The 12937-nt window shown below is 43.5% G+C and overlaps 1 protein-coding gene across 1 annotated transcript in view; it reads right to left on the bottom strand.

Annotated features, from left to right (window-relative positions):
- Positions 1–2829: 2829 nt before the first annotated feature.
- Positions 2830–12937, bottom strand: part of LOC135109950 (progesterone-induced-blocking factor 1-like) — a 59091-nt gene continuing 48983 nt past the window's right edge. The window contains exons 3-7 of the mRNA XM_064021871.1: positions 7824–7938; positions 6907–7098; positions 6445–6561; positions 5918–6038; positions 2830–5354 (exon numbers count right to left, since the gene is read on the bottom strand). Coding sequence (XP_063877941.1) covers positions 3783–5354; positions 5918–6038; positions 6445–6561; positions 6907–7098; positions 7824–7918 — 2097 coding nt within the window. The 5' untranslated portion in view covers positions 7919–7938 and the 3' untranslated portion in view covers positions 2830–3782. The remainder of the gene's footprint in view (positions 5355–5917; positions 6039–6444; positions 6562–6906; positions 7099–7823; positions 7939–12937) is intronic.

The following is a 12937-nucleotide window of genomic DNA, read 5'->3' as shown; positions in this document are numbered from 1 at the left end:
GGATAGTTCGGTATTAATATGTCATTCTTACATGTATAGCACTGTATGGAGGTGCATTGTCCCTTAAACTTCAGGTTATATATGATAACAATAATTCGTTCACTAAAACATTTTGCATTCATCCATCTCTCCCTTTCTTTTCCCTCTTCAGTGATTATGTAAGAAGAAACGGTGCTGGCTTAATATATTAGGTTTATATGTACAGCGCTACATGAATAAAGTACAGAGGTGCATTGCATCTTAAATTACATGAATGAATGTTTAAAACTTTGCAACATTTTCATTCGCGCTAAGCCTGCAACAGCAGCAGCAGCAGCAGCAGCAGTAATAGTAGTAGTAGTAGTAGTAGTGGCAGTAGTAATAATAGTAGTAGTAGTAGAATCTTTGCCACATACCACTTATTTCCAAATCTCCACACCCGCAATAGCAGTAGAATTAGAAAATATTACCATTACTACTACTACTACTACTACTACTACTACTACTACTAGTAGTAGTAGTAGTAGTAACAGCGGAAGCATCAGTATTCGGAGAAACCTTATCACACACAAGAAACCTTATTTACCCACAAATATGGCTCGCAGTAGAAGCAGTAGTAGTAGTAGTAGCAGCAGAAACACTGATATCAGTGAATCAGTAATATCACAAACAATAATAGCTAGCAGAAGTAACACAAGTAATACAAAGACTACGTAGCGGTAAACTTAGGGCAACGCTCTGGGCTGGCTGGCCATGAACTGTATCCCCTGTGCTTGTGTATTAGGGTCAAGGTCATTGCTGCCTTGTCACATCTACAGGAAGCACCCAAATTATGAACGCACTCCGATCTCCTACATTCTCAAGTAAATCAACAGACTCATGTGTGTTTCCTTCCTCGTGACACGTTAAAGTATCCTCCCACTATCACGAAAATATAGCTGGAAACTTGAAGGATTACCCATTAGGGGGTCTTCAAAGTTATCGATTAGGAAAAACCCAAAAATTTGAGCCTGCTCCCCTCTACTATATCCTCAAATGCCATAGATTGATAGATTCAGTTTTTTTTTTTTTTTTTTTTATCCCTTATGAGACGTTAAGTTATCCCTAGAACGCAGCTGGAAACTTGTATGATTTCCACTATCCAGAGACTGTCGTGAGTTATCGATTAATTATCTCTCCCGTATTTCCAAAGGCCACAGATCAATAGTCAGACTCTTATAGGCGTTTTCTTCCCAACGAGTCGCTAAACTATCATCAGTCACGAAAACACAGATAGAAACTTTAACTATCTTCACTAGAGCCTCTTATAAGTTATCATTGGGAGGCATTATCCGTATTTTCCATATTTTCATAGGTTTCCGGTCAAGTCAGACTCGCCTATGTGTTTTTACCCTCATGAAATGAAAAAAAAAAAAAAAACTACAAAAAAACCCTACAAAATCAAGAAAAAAAAAACCTGGAAGTCTAAATCACCTCCACCAGAGATTTCCAAAAGCTACGAATCTGAAAACGCCCCATATTCTTAAACCACTTTCCTCTCCCGTATTTTCAAAGGCCATAGATCAATAAATACACTTCTATAGGCGTTTTCTTCTTGATAAAGTGTCAAACTAGCAGCAAACTCACGAGAAAACAACTGAAACTTTTGAAAATCTCCGCCACAGCCTCTTGTAGTAATCAATCAGGAAATATTTTTGTCTACGGTATCTGATGATGACTTGGGTCTATTAAGAGCGTCGTGTTAGTGAAGGGTATAATGTTAACGAAACTTAGAAGTGTCAAGTTACATACGTGAGATGGATAAGCCCGTAGAAGATGGAAAAGCCTGTATAAGCAAGCTTGCCTGTGTTTGGAGGGTGATGGGAAGCTGAGTCAAAGCTTTATGGAAACTTTGGAATGAGTATACTTGGATGTCTCAAAATGCGGATGAATGACTTTTTATATATATAATCGTAGATGTTAAATCTCTCTCTCTCTCTCTCTCTCTCTCTCTCATAGCGGATGAGTAGCCAATTTGTTTTTTTTTTTCCTCACTTTTCTTATTTTTTGGGGGAAAATGGGGAGGATGGGAGGGAGAAAAAAGGAAGCAGATATACGGCTTATCCTTATAAACTTAATAACCTTCTAGAGTGGCCAAAAATAATAGGTTTTTAGAATACTCCTGTCTTTTTCCTTCCCCAAGCATAGGCCTTCCCGATCACGCACGGCAGACAGGCAGGCAAACAAACAGGCCACTCCCCTCTATATGTGGCACCACCGTAATCCCACACCCCTCCCGCCATGGACCCACGAAAGCAAAAGAACATCACATGAAATAAAGCGCAAGTTACAAAAAAAAAAAAAAGTCAGCCATGACGAAAACCGTATTTTTTTCATTTTCTTTATTTTTAATTCTTTTCTGCCTTTATTATTTCCTCGATCTTTTTCTTTTAACTCTCTCTCTCTCTCTCTCTCTGAGGGTTCTTAATATAGTCCCTCTAAAAACGCGGAAGCAAAGAAGAGGACAGAATCACCACCCAAACAATTTATGATGTGAAAATAATTTTTAGACATAAACTATTAAATATGGGTGGATGGATGGATGGTTAGATAGACATAGGTAAGTAGGTAGATTGATAGACAGACTGACTGATAGATAGGTGGTAGGTAGGTAGGTAAGTAGATAGGTAGATAGGTAAGCAGATGGATGTAAAAAGACAGACTGAGAGATTGATAGACACACAGACAAAGACAGGTAGACAGACAGATAGAGATAAATCAACAAATAAAAAGATTAATCTGTAGATACAAATGTGTATATATGACATATCTCTTAATAAGAATGTGGCTTTTCTTCAAGTCATCAAAAAATTTTTGTATGTCAGTTTATAGGTTTATTGCAAGGCAGTAAAAACCAACAGGTACGTACATGTTGTCCCAAGCAATCTCTGGGAACCTGAAGTCCTAATACACATGCAGAATAGTAAGTTATATCTTAAATTATGATCTATTTACTTTTGATTGGTTGTCAAATTCCACCTACCAATCTAAACACCAGTCTGGCGCACACACACACACACACACACACACTCTCTTAACCCCCATCATATTCTACCTTAAGAAAAATAGTTCTCTCGTAGATTTTTGGAGGATTACAGCCACATAGACCTATCTGTGTACACAAAGCTGACATCTCACTTTAATATTAAGTTAGCAGACATAAAGCAGAGGACAAGGCACTGGACAAACTGGCTCAGGCTAACACAGCTTACTTGATTCAACTCCCAGTGAATGGACTAAGGTGAGTACATGCACTGACCACTCTCAACCAAACTGAAGGAATGCCAGTGGTCCAGATTCCCTAGAAAGCCTTTGTGACACTAAACCTATCTATACCAGGGCAGCTTTCACACATAGGGTGGCACAAGCAAAGCACCACACAGTCATACACACTCATTCACACTTTTAATCCCATTAATCTCTGGTGGAAAGGGACAGTCTCTTGAACCACCTACCAAACCCCCTGGAGCTAAGCCATAGCACAGATGGCCACATTAAATTAACCTGTAAAAACATAAAGCCAAGTAAGGCAGTATGGTGTCAGTGAAGTAATATCAGCTTCAAGCACATCATTCAATTGAGTACAAAGCAACACTACACATCTTTCTATGTATTCTACAACAAATACACCATTTAGCTCACCACACAAAAAACTTCACTCAGTAACTAATAGTCCTGAGAACATCATAACATCATTACCTAATCATTAAGGCACATTGAAGGCTCTTGTCACTACTCCACAAACTACTCCACACACCCAAACACTAATGTGACTGGTACCTGCTTTTCTTGGTGATAATAATGGCTGACGGCAAGGTCTGGGATGGCCCTTTCTCCTCCATCCTGTCTGCATCCTTCCTTGGAGATCCAGTCCCTGTCAGGCCCCGGCGGGGGGAATCCCGCAGGAGAGACTCAAGTTGCTTCTTTATTGCACTCAACTCACCAGCCTCTATTCCAGCCTCTTCCAATCCTTGCTTGAGCTGAGCCACCTGGTGAGACAAGGCCTTGTTCTCCTCCACCAGCCTGGTCTTGAGAGCTGTGTGGTGGTCCAGGGCAGCATGTATGGATGTGATCTGGTCCTCCTGGGATGCAATGCGTTCCAGAAGGCTTGCTGATGGCTGCCCTGCCAAGCCTAAGGCAGTTTTGTAGGATGATACAGTGTTCTTCAGATGATCCAAGGCCTCTGTCAGCTGCTGAATGGTGTTGTATGCCTCCAAACTCTCTCCCTCCAGCTGCAACACTTTCCTGGTGAGCTGGATGCACTGCTCTACTGCCCAGTCCCCTTGTAGTCTTGAGGCAGGAAGTATCCTGTCCAGCACCCTGCTAGTCTCCTCTGCCGGCAATGCTGCAGCTGCCTTCACAGCCTTCTCATATTCCTCTGGGAGACCTTCAAAAGCCGAGAGTGCATTCCTAACTCTCTGGAGCTCTTTACTTAGAGCTGTGGTTTCTTCCCTTCTCTGAGTCTTCTCCTTCTGACACAAGACATCAAGCTCCTGGATCCTCTGGTGAAGCTTTGAGTTCTCCTCAAGCACAGTGTCTCTATTCTTGGTCACTGCAGACAAGCTCCCTCTCAAGTCTTGGACCTGAGTGTTGAGTGACTGAGTGTCAACAGTGAGCTTCAGTCTTGACTTCTCCACATCTGCATTCAAGTCTTCATTCTGTTGGGAGAGGAATGTTACTTTGTCCTGCATCCCAGAGCACTGCAGCTTGCACGCCTCAAGCCGTTCCCTCAGCAGCTTTATCTCGTGCTGCTGGTCTCGAGTGTTTTCAGTGAGCTGTGTCACGTCTCCCCTCGCTGACAGGTACTTCTCATGCAGGTCTCCACACCTCTCCCTCTCCTGAGTTAGCTGCTTGCTGACTGAGCCCAATTCCTCTGAAACTCTATCTAATTTTGTCTTTAAATCAGCACTCTGTTCTTGATAATGACTCAAATCAAACTCTTGTTTCCTCTGTTTTCTCTTCAATTCACTAAAATTTTCCTGAAGTATACTATGTTCCTTCTTTAAAGTTGCATTAATCAGTTCAAACTCACTGTTGGTCTTTGTCAGGAGAATCCTTTCCTCCTGCAGCTGGTCTCTCTCGGCCTTGACACGGGAGTAGTTTCTAACCTTGAAGTCGTCATTCCTCTGCTCGTCCTTCAGACTCACCAGCTGACTGGCGTACTGCTCACACTTCCTCTGCAGCTCCTCTGAGGTTCTCCGCAGCTTTGAGCACTCCTCTGTTCTGGTCCTCAGGTCAGAATCCTTGGAGTCCAGAGCACTCTCCAGGGATGACTTGACTGCCTCCAGTTCATTCAGTCTCAGTCTCAGTGGCCACACCAGCTCATACACTCGCAGCTGCAACATACAGGGTGATTCACAAGTTTCTCTTAAAACTGGGGAAATGAAACGTTATGCTACTCTAAGCAGAAAATATCCCATGGGTATATGTGTTTAACGTTTTGGTTTAACAGTGAGAAGTCCTCTCCAATGTCTTTCAAAACTGGCTGCTTCCTACATTGAAGGGTTGTCACTATGTATGAGTCTCCTCCAGTTATTTCTTCTGTTCCTTGCATCTTCCTCTGTGACTGCAGTTATACCACAATTTCACCCTTCCATCTCTCTGTCTTCCCTTTGATCTTCTTTCCCCAACGGTATCTTCAAGCTCTTTGAATCAGTTCCTGTTCTTCTCTTCTTATGCATCAAAACATGACAAATACAGTGATACATATTCAAGTAGTGATAACTCTGGATAGCATGTGGTGGGACTCATGAACATCCAACACCCACGCATGCTACCACCTCTCAATGGGTCATATCTAACAACATGATGTTAGAGTGAACCTTTGCAGAGTGATTCCTACAAAGGGTGCAGCAATGATGATATGTATATGTACGAGTAAAGTTATCCAAGTACTCACAGCTGTGTACTGCTGCAATGAAAGCTCCTCAGGTGATGTCTGTCGAAGTCTGGTAAACTCCTCCTGGTTCAAATGCAGGTCTGCTAGTGACTTGCGGAGTTCATCTTGCCTTGTCACCAATCTGGGTGAGTTGTGGGGTCAGAAAAACATTAATAATCTAGAGTGTTGCAAGGTCAGTAACACATTAGTACTCTAGGGTGTTGCAAGGTTCACTAAAACATCAATAATCTAGGACTGTTGCTGGGGTAAGTAAACCTTTGATACACATGTGGATATTAAAAAAACTATATATCTATGCTGAATACTGTCTTCTTTGGCCATTTCCCAAGAGTGAGGGATTGCCACCATGTACGAAACCGCTCCTGTTGTTTCTGCCCCTTGCATCTTCCTCTGTGACTCCTTTGGATTTCTACCATAATTCCATCCCTTCATCTCACTCTCTGTCTTCCCCTCAATCTTCTAAGCTGAATACTGTCTGTGCTTATTATAATCAGTGCAGGAATAACCAAAGCAAAACTGTGACATACCTTTTCTGATTTTGCTGAAACTGTGAGCACTTCTGGGTGAGGTGAGCCAGTTCCCGGGCTGCTCTCTCCCGCAGTGTGCTGAGTTCCTCTCGGGTTCGCTTCAGCTCCATCTCCAGGCTGAGGGAGGAGGAGTGTGTGTTAAGGCCAAGTGTTTGCTGCTATGCTCATTCCCCAAGGGGTTCCTATAGGTATTATGATTAATATTCGGTCATATTCCTTGTTTATTTATGTAATCTGCCAAAGAAGAGCATCCTTTGCTCCAAACACATGCTGCACAATTCCAAGAGGGAAAATAGGGCATAAAAAGAGACGATGATGATAATGGTATCTAAAAATATACATAGATGACTGAACATGTTACAGGGAATTACCACAGAGGCATGATGATGTGATGCAAAGATATTAACACCCTTACAAGTGCCCTGAGTGACCTGAGTAGCCCAACTGAGCCTGGCTCCTCACCTGGTGACCTGGATCTGCTTGCTGGAGAGCTGGTCATCCTTCTGGGCCACGGCCTTCACCACGCTGGCCTGCAGCTGGTGGCCCAGGGCTGCCAGCTGGGCATCCTTGTTCTGCACCTCAAGTCTCAGCTTCTCCACAACCCTCTGCAGCTCAGCTCTCTCTGACGCAAGGCTCTGCAGCTCACGGGCATGTCTGTGTTGGAGGCAGCCAGTCAGTAAAGGCAGCATAATGTTAGCTATCTAAAGGCAAAGTATCTCACAAACCCATGCTAATGCAAAGTATATAAATATGTGTAAATTTGTTTAGAATTATTAAGACATTAAGATGTAGCATACACATTTCCCACAAGCTGCAGAAATGATATACTGAATGATACAGTAATTTATTGAATATTTCCAATTACAGCTAGGCACAAAGAACATAACCACTGTATTTCCTGTGTATCCTTAAAGTATTCCTACAGTAGGTCAACATGTGATATCTTGTCTCAACGAAGCCCCTTCATGAGAAATGGTGGCCTAGTGTATACTCATAGACCAATGTAATGTTGCACAGGTCATTCCCACACACCAGCAAGTCATGGTGGCTGACTGTGTGTGTGATGATGATGATGAGGTGATTATGACTTTATGAGCTTCACAGCTTAACCTGCCACAGCCTAGCACAGCTTAACATTTTCACAGCAATTGCAAAATGTATTCTTTTAATCCATTTCTTCCTTGTAGACATGGCACCACATAAGAATTTTTTAATCACTTCACTTCACCTGCTGGATAATCATGATGAGAAAATAAGACACATGGATCTTGCAGAACACTTTGCTAGAGTGGTGTCAGATACACAGGCAACACAACTAACAAGTCATACATTGCAGTGGTGTGAATTGCTGCCTGTCACAGTGGAAGGCTCAGACCAACCTCCTGGTGGCAGCGTACTCCTCCTCACTGTCCCCATGGCTGGTCACCGTCAAGTCTGTGGGGACAGAAGCATCTGCACTCCCATCACCGGACATGGCCTGTGCCTCGCTGCTCTCTGTGGGGGCAGGCGTGTCATTACAGGCCAGCAATGTGTGTGAATATCCTTACAATCCTTGCTTTAGACATACTCTTGCACCTAAAAACAAAAAAGCAAACTGGAAATACAGTTACACCACAAAACCTAACTGCCCCTTTAGGTTAAGTTAGGTTAGGTAAGAAAGTTCCCCAGTTTTCAAAATACGGCATCACATCCTTACACTTTTTATAAATGTCAAAATCTGGCATAATCTGGCTTCCCCAACTCTAACACCCTGCTTGCCCACCAGGTTCCCAAACCTAATTGTCATGGAGAGAGGCGGCAATGTAACACGTATGGAACCGCTAATGGAAAGATTTACCATAATAACTATCCTCATAAAAAAAAAGAGAAAAAAAAAATAATAGTAATAATAACACACACACACACACACACACACACACACACACACACACACACACACACACAATTATGACAATCAACTTCCGAGAGACTCAAAAGATTCACCAAATACTCAGGACTCACCGGACTCACCAGGAAGACTCACTATAAGACTCACCATCACCACATCATTTAAGGGTCACCATCCTCAATTTTAAGCATTACTACTTGCCTGCATGCGTCATAGGAAGAGTAGGAAGAAGAGGAGGAGGGACGGGGAAGATTCAAAACGTAAACAAAGATCCACATGAAATCTTGATCCAGAATTCCTTACACACACACACACACACACACACACACACACTCTCTCTCTCTCTCTCTCTCTCTCTCTCTCTCTCTCTCTATCTCTCTCTGCTTTTGGGGAACTATTTTTCTTTTGTGTATAAGTTTAAGTTTGATTTCTTTTGATTTTTTTTTTTCTAAATAGTCTTAATATAGGCTAGCCCGAATATCTACCTAAGTAGTGTCAGATGTATCTTTCAATATGGGTATTTCTTAATGTCTCTAAGTGTTCTCCGTATTCTCTCTCAGACATGAACCAGACATGACAGTCTGCACGTATACATCACGCACATCACGCCAGCTTCGCCACGAGCCCTTCCCAATACAATTTCTTGGATACCAAATTCTGCAACACTTTTGTCCGCACCTCCACTGGTTTTCAAAGGCTCTAGTTGAAGTGACACGTGTTTTTAAGGGTGTCTTATGGTTCTACTGACATTAACACGATTCCTACATTATGAAAACTCGGCTGATCATCTCTGTGGCCACTGAAAATAGTTATGGTGAAGCAACTCGGTTTTTAAGGGTGTCTTAAAGGTTCTATTGACAAATTAACAACATTTCTATATAATTAACATGAAAAATAGTCTCGAGGACCCACCTAATCATCTCTGTGGTCTTTGAAAATGGTCGTGGTGAAAAGCAAAACGTTTCTGAATACTGGCCTCTGCCTTTTCATGCCCTCTCTGCTGTCGAATCTTGATCAAATCATCTGCAGCATCTCCCTGTTCATATGGGGCCGCTGTTCCTCATTAGGCTTTTCCATAGAGCTATGTAATTCTCTCTCTCTCTCTCTCTCTCTCTCTCTCTCTCTCTCTCTCTCTCTCTCTCTCTCTCTCTCTCTCTCTCTCTCTCTCTCTCTTCCAAATATTCTAAGCAGTTCTTCCATCTCTTCTTCCATACACGTCCATATCTACCATTTTCTGCTCTCTCTCTCTCTCTCTCTCTCTCTCTCTCTCTCTCTCTCTCTCTCTCTCTCTCTCTCTCTCTCTCTCTCTCTCTCCACAAACAAAACTGCAGCCATCTCATCAGAGTAGTAACGCATTAATACTCTCTCTCTCTCTCTCTCTCTCTCTCTCTCTCTCTCTCTCTCTCTCTCTCTCTCTCTCTCTCCAAACCACCATCGATTTCCTCCCTCCACCGTCCACTAATTCCCCTCCACCACGTGTTAGTCCCCCCCCTCCTCCTCCTCCTCCTCTTCCTCCTCCTTCTCCTCCTCCTCCTCTTCTTCACTCCATCGTTGTCGCTCTTGGTCCTGGTGGCTCCTATACCTCTCTGGCTCCTCCTCCTCCTCCTCCTCCTCCTCCTCCTCCTCCTCCTCCTCCTCCTCCATATCTCTTCTGTGGCTCATCCTCCTCCTCCTCCTCCTCCTCCTCTTCTTCTTCGTCTTCTCATCCATATATCTTCCCGTGGCTCATCCTTTCACTCCTCCCTTCCTCCTCTTCTTCCTCCTCCTCCTCCTCCTCCTCCTCCTCCTCTTCAAGACATATATCTTCTGCTGCGGCTCCTCCTGCTCTTTCTTCATTGCTTTACCTATGGCTCTTACTCCTCCTCCTCCTCCTCTTCCTCTTCCACCTCCTCCTCCCCCTCCAGCTTCCTATCTCTTCTTATGGCTCCCACTTCTTCTCCTCCTCCTCTTCCTCCTCCTCCAGCAACACCACATTTTTACCTCTTTCTATGGAGCTCCCTTCTTCTCTTCATCCTCTTCCTCCTCCTCCTTCTCTTCCACATTCTTATCGCTTTTGCTACGGCTCCTACTTCTCTTCCTCCTCCTTCTCCTCCTCCTCCTTCTCTTCCACATTCTTATCGCTTTTGCTACGGCTCCTACTTCTCCTCCTCCTCCTCCTCCTCCTCTTCCACATTCTTATTGCTTTTGCTACGGCTCCTACTTCTCCTCCTCCTCCTCCACCTTTTTGCCTCTTCCTATAGCTCTCATTCCTCCTCCTCCTCCTCCTCCTCCTCCTCCTCTTCTTCTTCCTCCTCCTCGTGTTCTGGCTCCTACTCCAGCCAGCAAGAGTTATCGTAGGTGGGAAGCGTCTCCTACATCTTCTAAATTGCACACAAACCTCCTAAATCTCTCTCTCTCTCTCTCTCTCTCTCTCTCTCTCTCTCTCTCTCTCTCTCTCTCTCTCTCTCTGTCTCTGTCTCTCTCACGATTTTTTCCTCTACGTATATCATCCCATCGAGAGAGAGAGAGAGAGAGAGAGAGAGAGAGAGAGAGAGAGAGAGAGAGAGAGAGAGAGAGAGAGAGACGATTATAACAACAGCAAGGAGAAAATTATAACAGAGAGAAGATTTATCTAAGCTGAGATGATAAATATGTGACCTGGAGGAGGAGGAGGAGGAGGAGGAGGAGGAGGAAGGAAAGAGGGATTGAAAAATGGAATGAAGAGGAAAACACGGAAGGAAGGAAGGAAGGAAGGAGAGAGAGAGAGAGAGAGAGAGAGAGAGAGAGAGAGAGAGAGAGAGAGAGAGAGAGAGAGAGAGAGAGAGAGAGAGAGAGAGAGAGAGAGGAAAAAAGAAAACAAAAAGAAAGAAAAGAAAAGAGACGATAAGGAAGAAAAGGAAAGGGAGGAACACAAAGAATGAACAAGCAACGGCAGACTTTTTGGTCCTTATTGGGATGTTTCATTGGGAGTCACTGGGAAAAAAAAAAAAAGAAAGAAAGAAGAAAGCTCCTCCCCACCCACCCACCCACCCATCACTCAAAGATAAAAAAAATAATAAAAAAATAAATAAATAAAAACTCCATTGATTTCTCTTTTGTTTTGTTTTCTTTTTTTTTTTAAGGAAATACATCATAAATTTGAAACAACCACCACCACTTCAGTAAACGTCAAAACACAAGGGTTGGTGCAAGAAGCCATCAGGCCTACACGTGGCGGTCCCTGATGAAATGTACCGTACTCTGCTACCATCCTACTTCAACCTATCATTCCCATCCATGAATTTACCTAGTAGTAGTAGTAGTAGTAGTAGTAGTAGTAGTAGTAGTAGTAGTAGTAGAAAAGAACAAGAATAGGGAGAACAAGAACAGGGAGAACAAGAACAGGGAGAACAAGAACAGAGAGAGAGAGAGAGAGAGAGAGAGAGAGAGAGAGAGAGAGAGAGAGAGAGAGAGAGAGAGAGAGAGAGGCAAAAAGGAGGATGTGTGGGGAGACAAGAGGGGAAAAGGGAAAAGGAAAGGGAGGGGAAAGTTGAAGCTGGGGGGAGGAGAGATGGAGAGAGAGGAAGGGAGAGGAGAAAGGGGAGAATATTTCTGGGGGGAAGGATAAGAGGCAGGAAAGGGAAGGAAGAGGTGAAGGGGAGAGGGAGAGGGAGAGGGAGAGGGAGAGGAGAGGGAGGGGAGAGAGAGAGAGAGAGAGAGAGAGAGAGAGAGAGAGAGAGAGAGAGAGAGAGAGAGAGAGAGAGAGAGAGAGAGAGAGAGAGAGAGAGAGAGAGAGAGAGAGAGAGGAAAATTGGGGAGGGGGGAAAGGATGTTTAGGGAAAATAAAGCAAATTAAAATGAATGTTGTAGAAATGAGTGAATGGAAAAGGTGTGTGTGTGTGTGTGTGTGTGTGTGTGTGTGTGTTAGGATGAACTGAAGGCAGTAGTAGTAGTAGTAGTAGTAGTAGTAGTATTACAATGCAGAAACAGATAAGTGAAATTGATGATGATGATGATGATGATGATGATGATGATGATGATGATGATAACGATGAAAAAGGAGATAAGTGAAAATAACAGAGAGAAAATGAAGCAACAACAAGAAAAAACAATAAAAAAATAAAGATCAGAGAGAGAGAGAGAGAGAGAGAGAGAGAGAGAGAGAGAGAGAGAGAGAGAGAGAGAGAGAGAGAGATAACATAACCAATAGAAGCACAGAATGAAGATAAAAAAAAATGTCTAAGGAAGAATCACAGGAGGAGGAGGAGGAGGAGGAGGAGGAGGAGGAGGAGGAGGAGGAGGAGGGGCGTCAGGTGAGGAGGGCAGGGCTGTACAGGTTAACGAGCTGATGCGGAAGGCCCTAGTGAAGACAGCACGTGACCAGGGCGACAAGTGTAGGTCCTGCTTGGCTCGTCGCCCCCTTCTGCTACTGGTGGTGGTGGTGGTGGTGGTGGTGGTGGTAGTGGTAGTGGCGGTGGTGGTTCTTCTTAGTTCTCTTTCTTTTTCTTCTTCTTTTTCTTCGTTATTATTGTTGTTTATGTTGTTTTCTTATATTTTTTTCTATTTTCTTTGTTGTTGTTGTTGTTGTTGTTGTTGTTGTTGTTGTTGTTGTTGTTGTTCTCCTCCTCCTCCTACTCCTCGTTTTCT

The sequence above is a fragment of the Scylla paramamosain genome, chromosome 19 (genome assembly GCF_035594125.1).
Source record: "Scylla paramamosain isolate STU-SP2022 chromosome 19, ASM3559412v1, whole genome shotgun sequence".
In the NCBI taxonomy this organism is placed as follows: domain Eukaryota; kingdom Metazoa; phylum Arthropoda; class Malacostraca; order Decapoda; family Portunidae; genus Scylla; species Scylla paramamosain.
The sequence above is the reverse complement of the archived record's forward strand: the minus strand, read 5'-3'. Positions and strand labels throughout refer to the sequence as shown.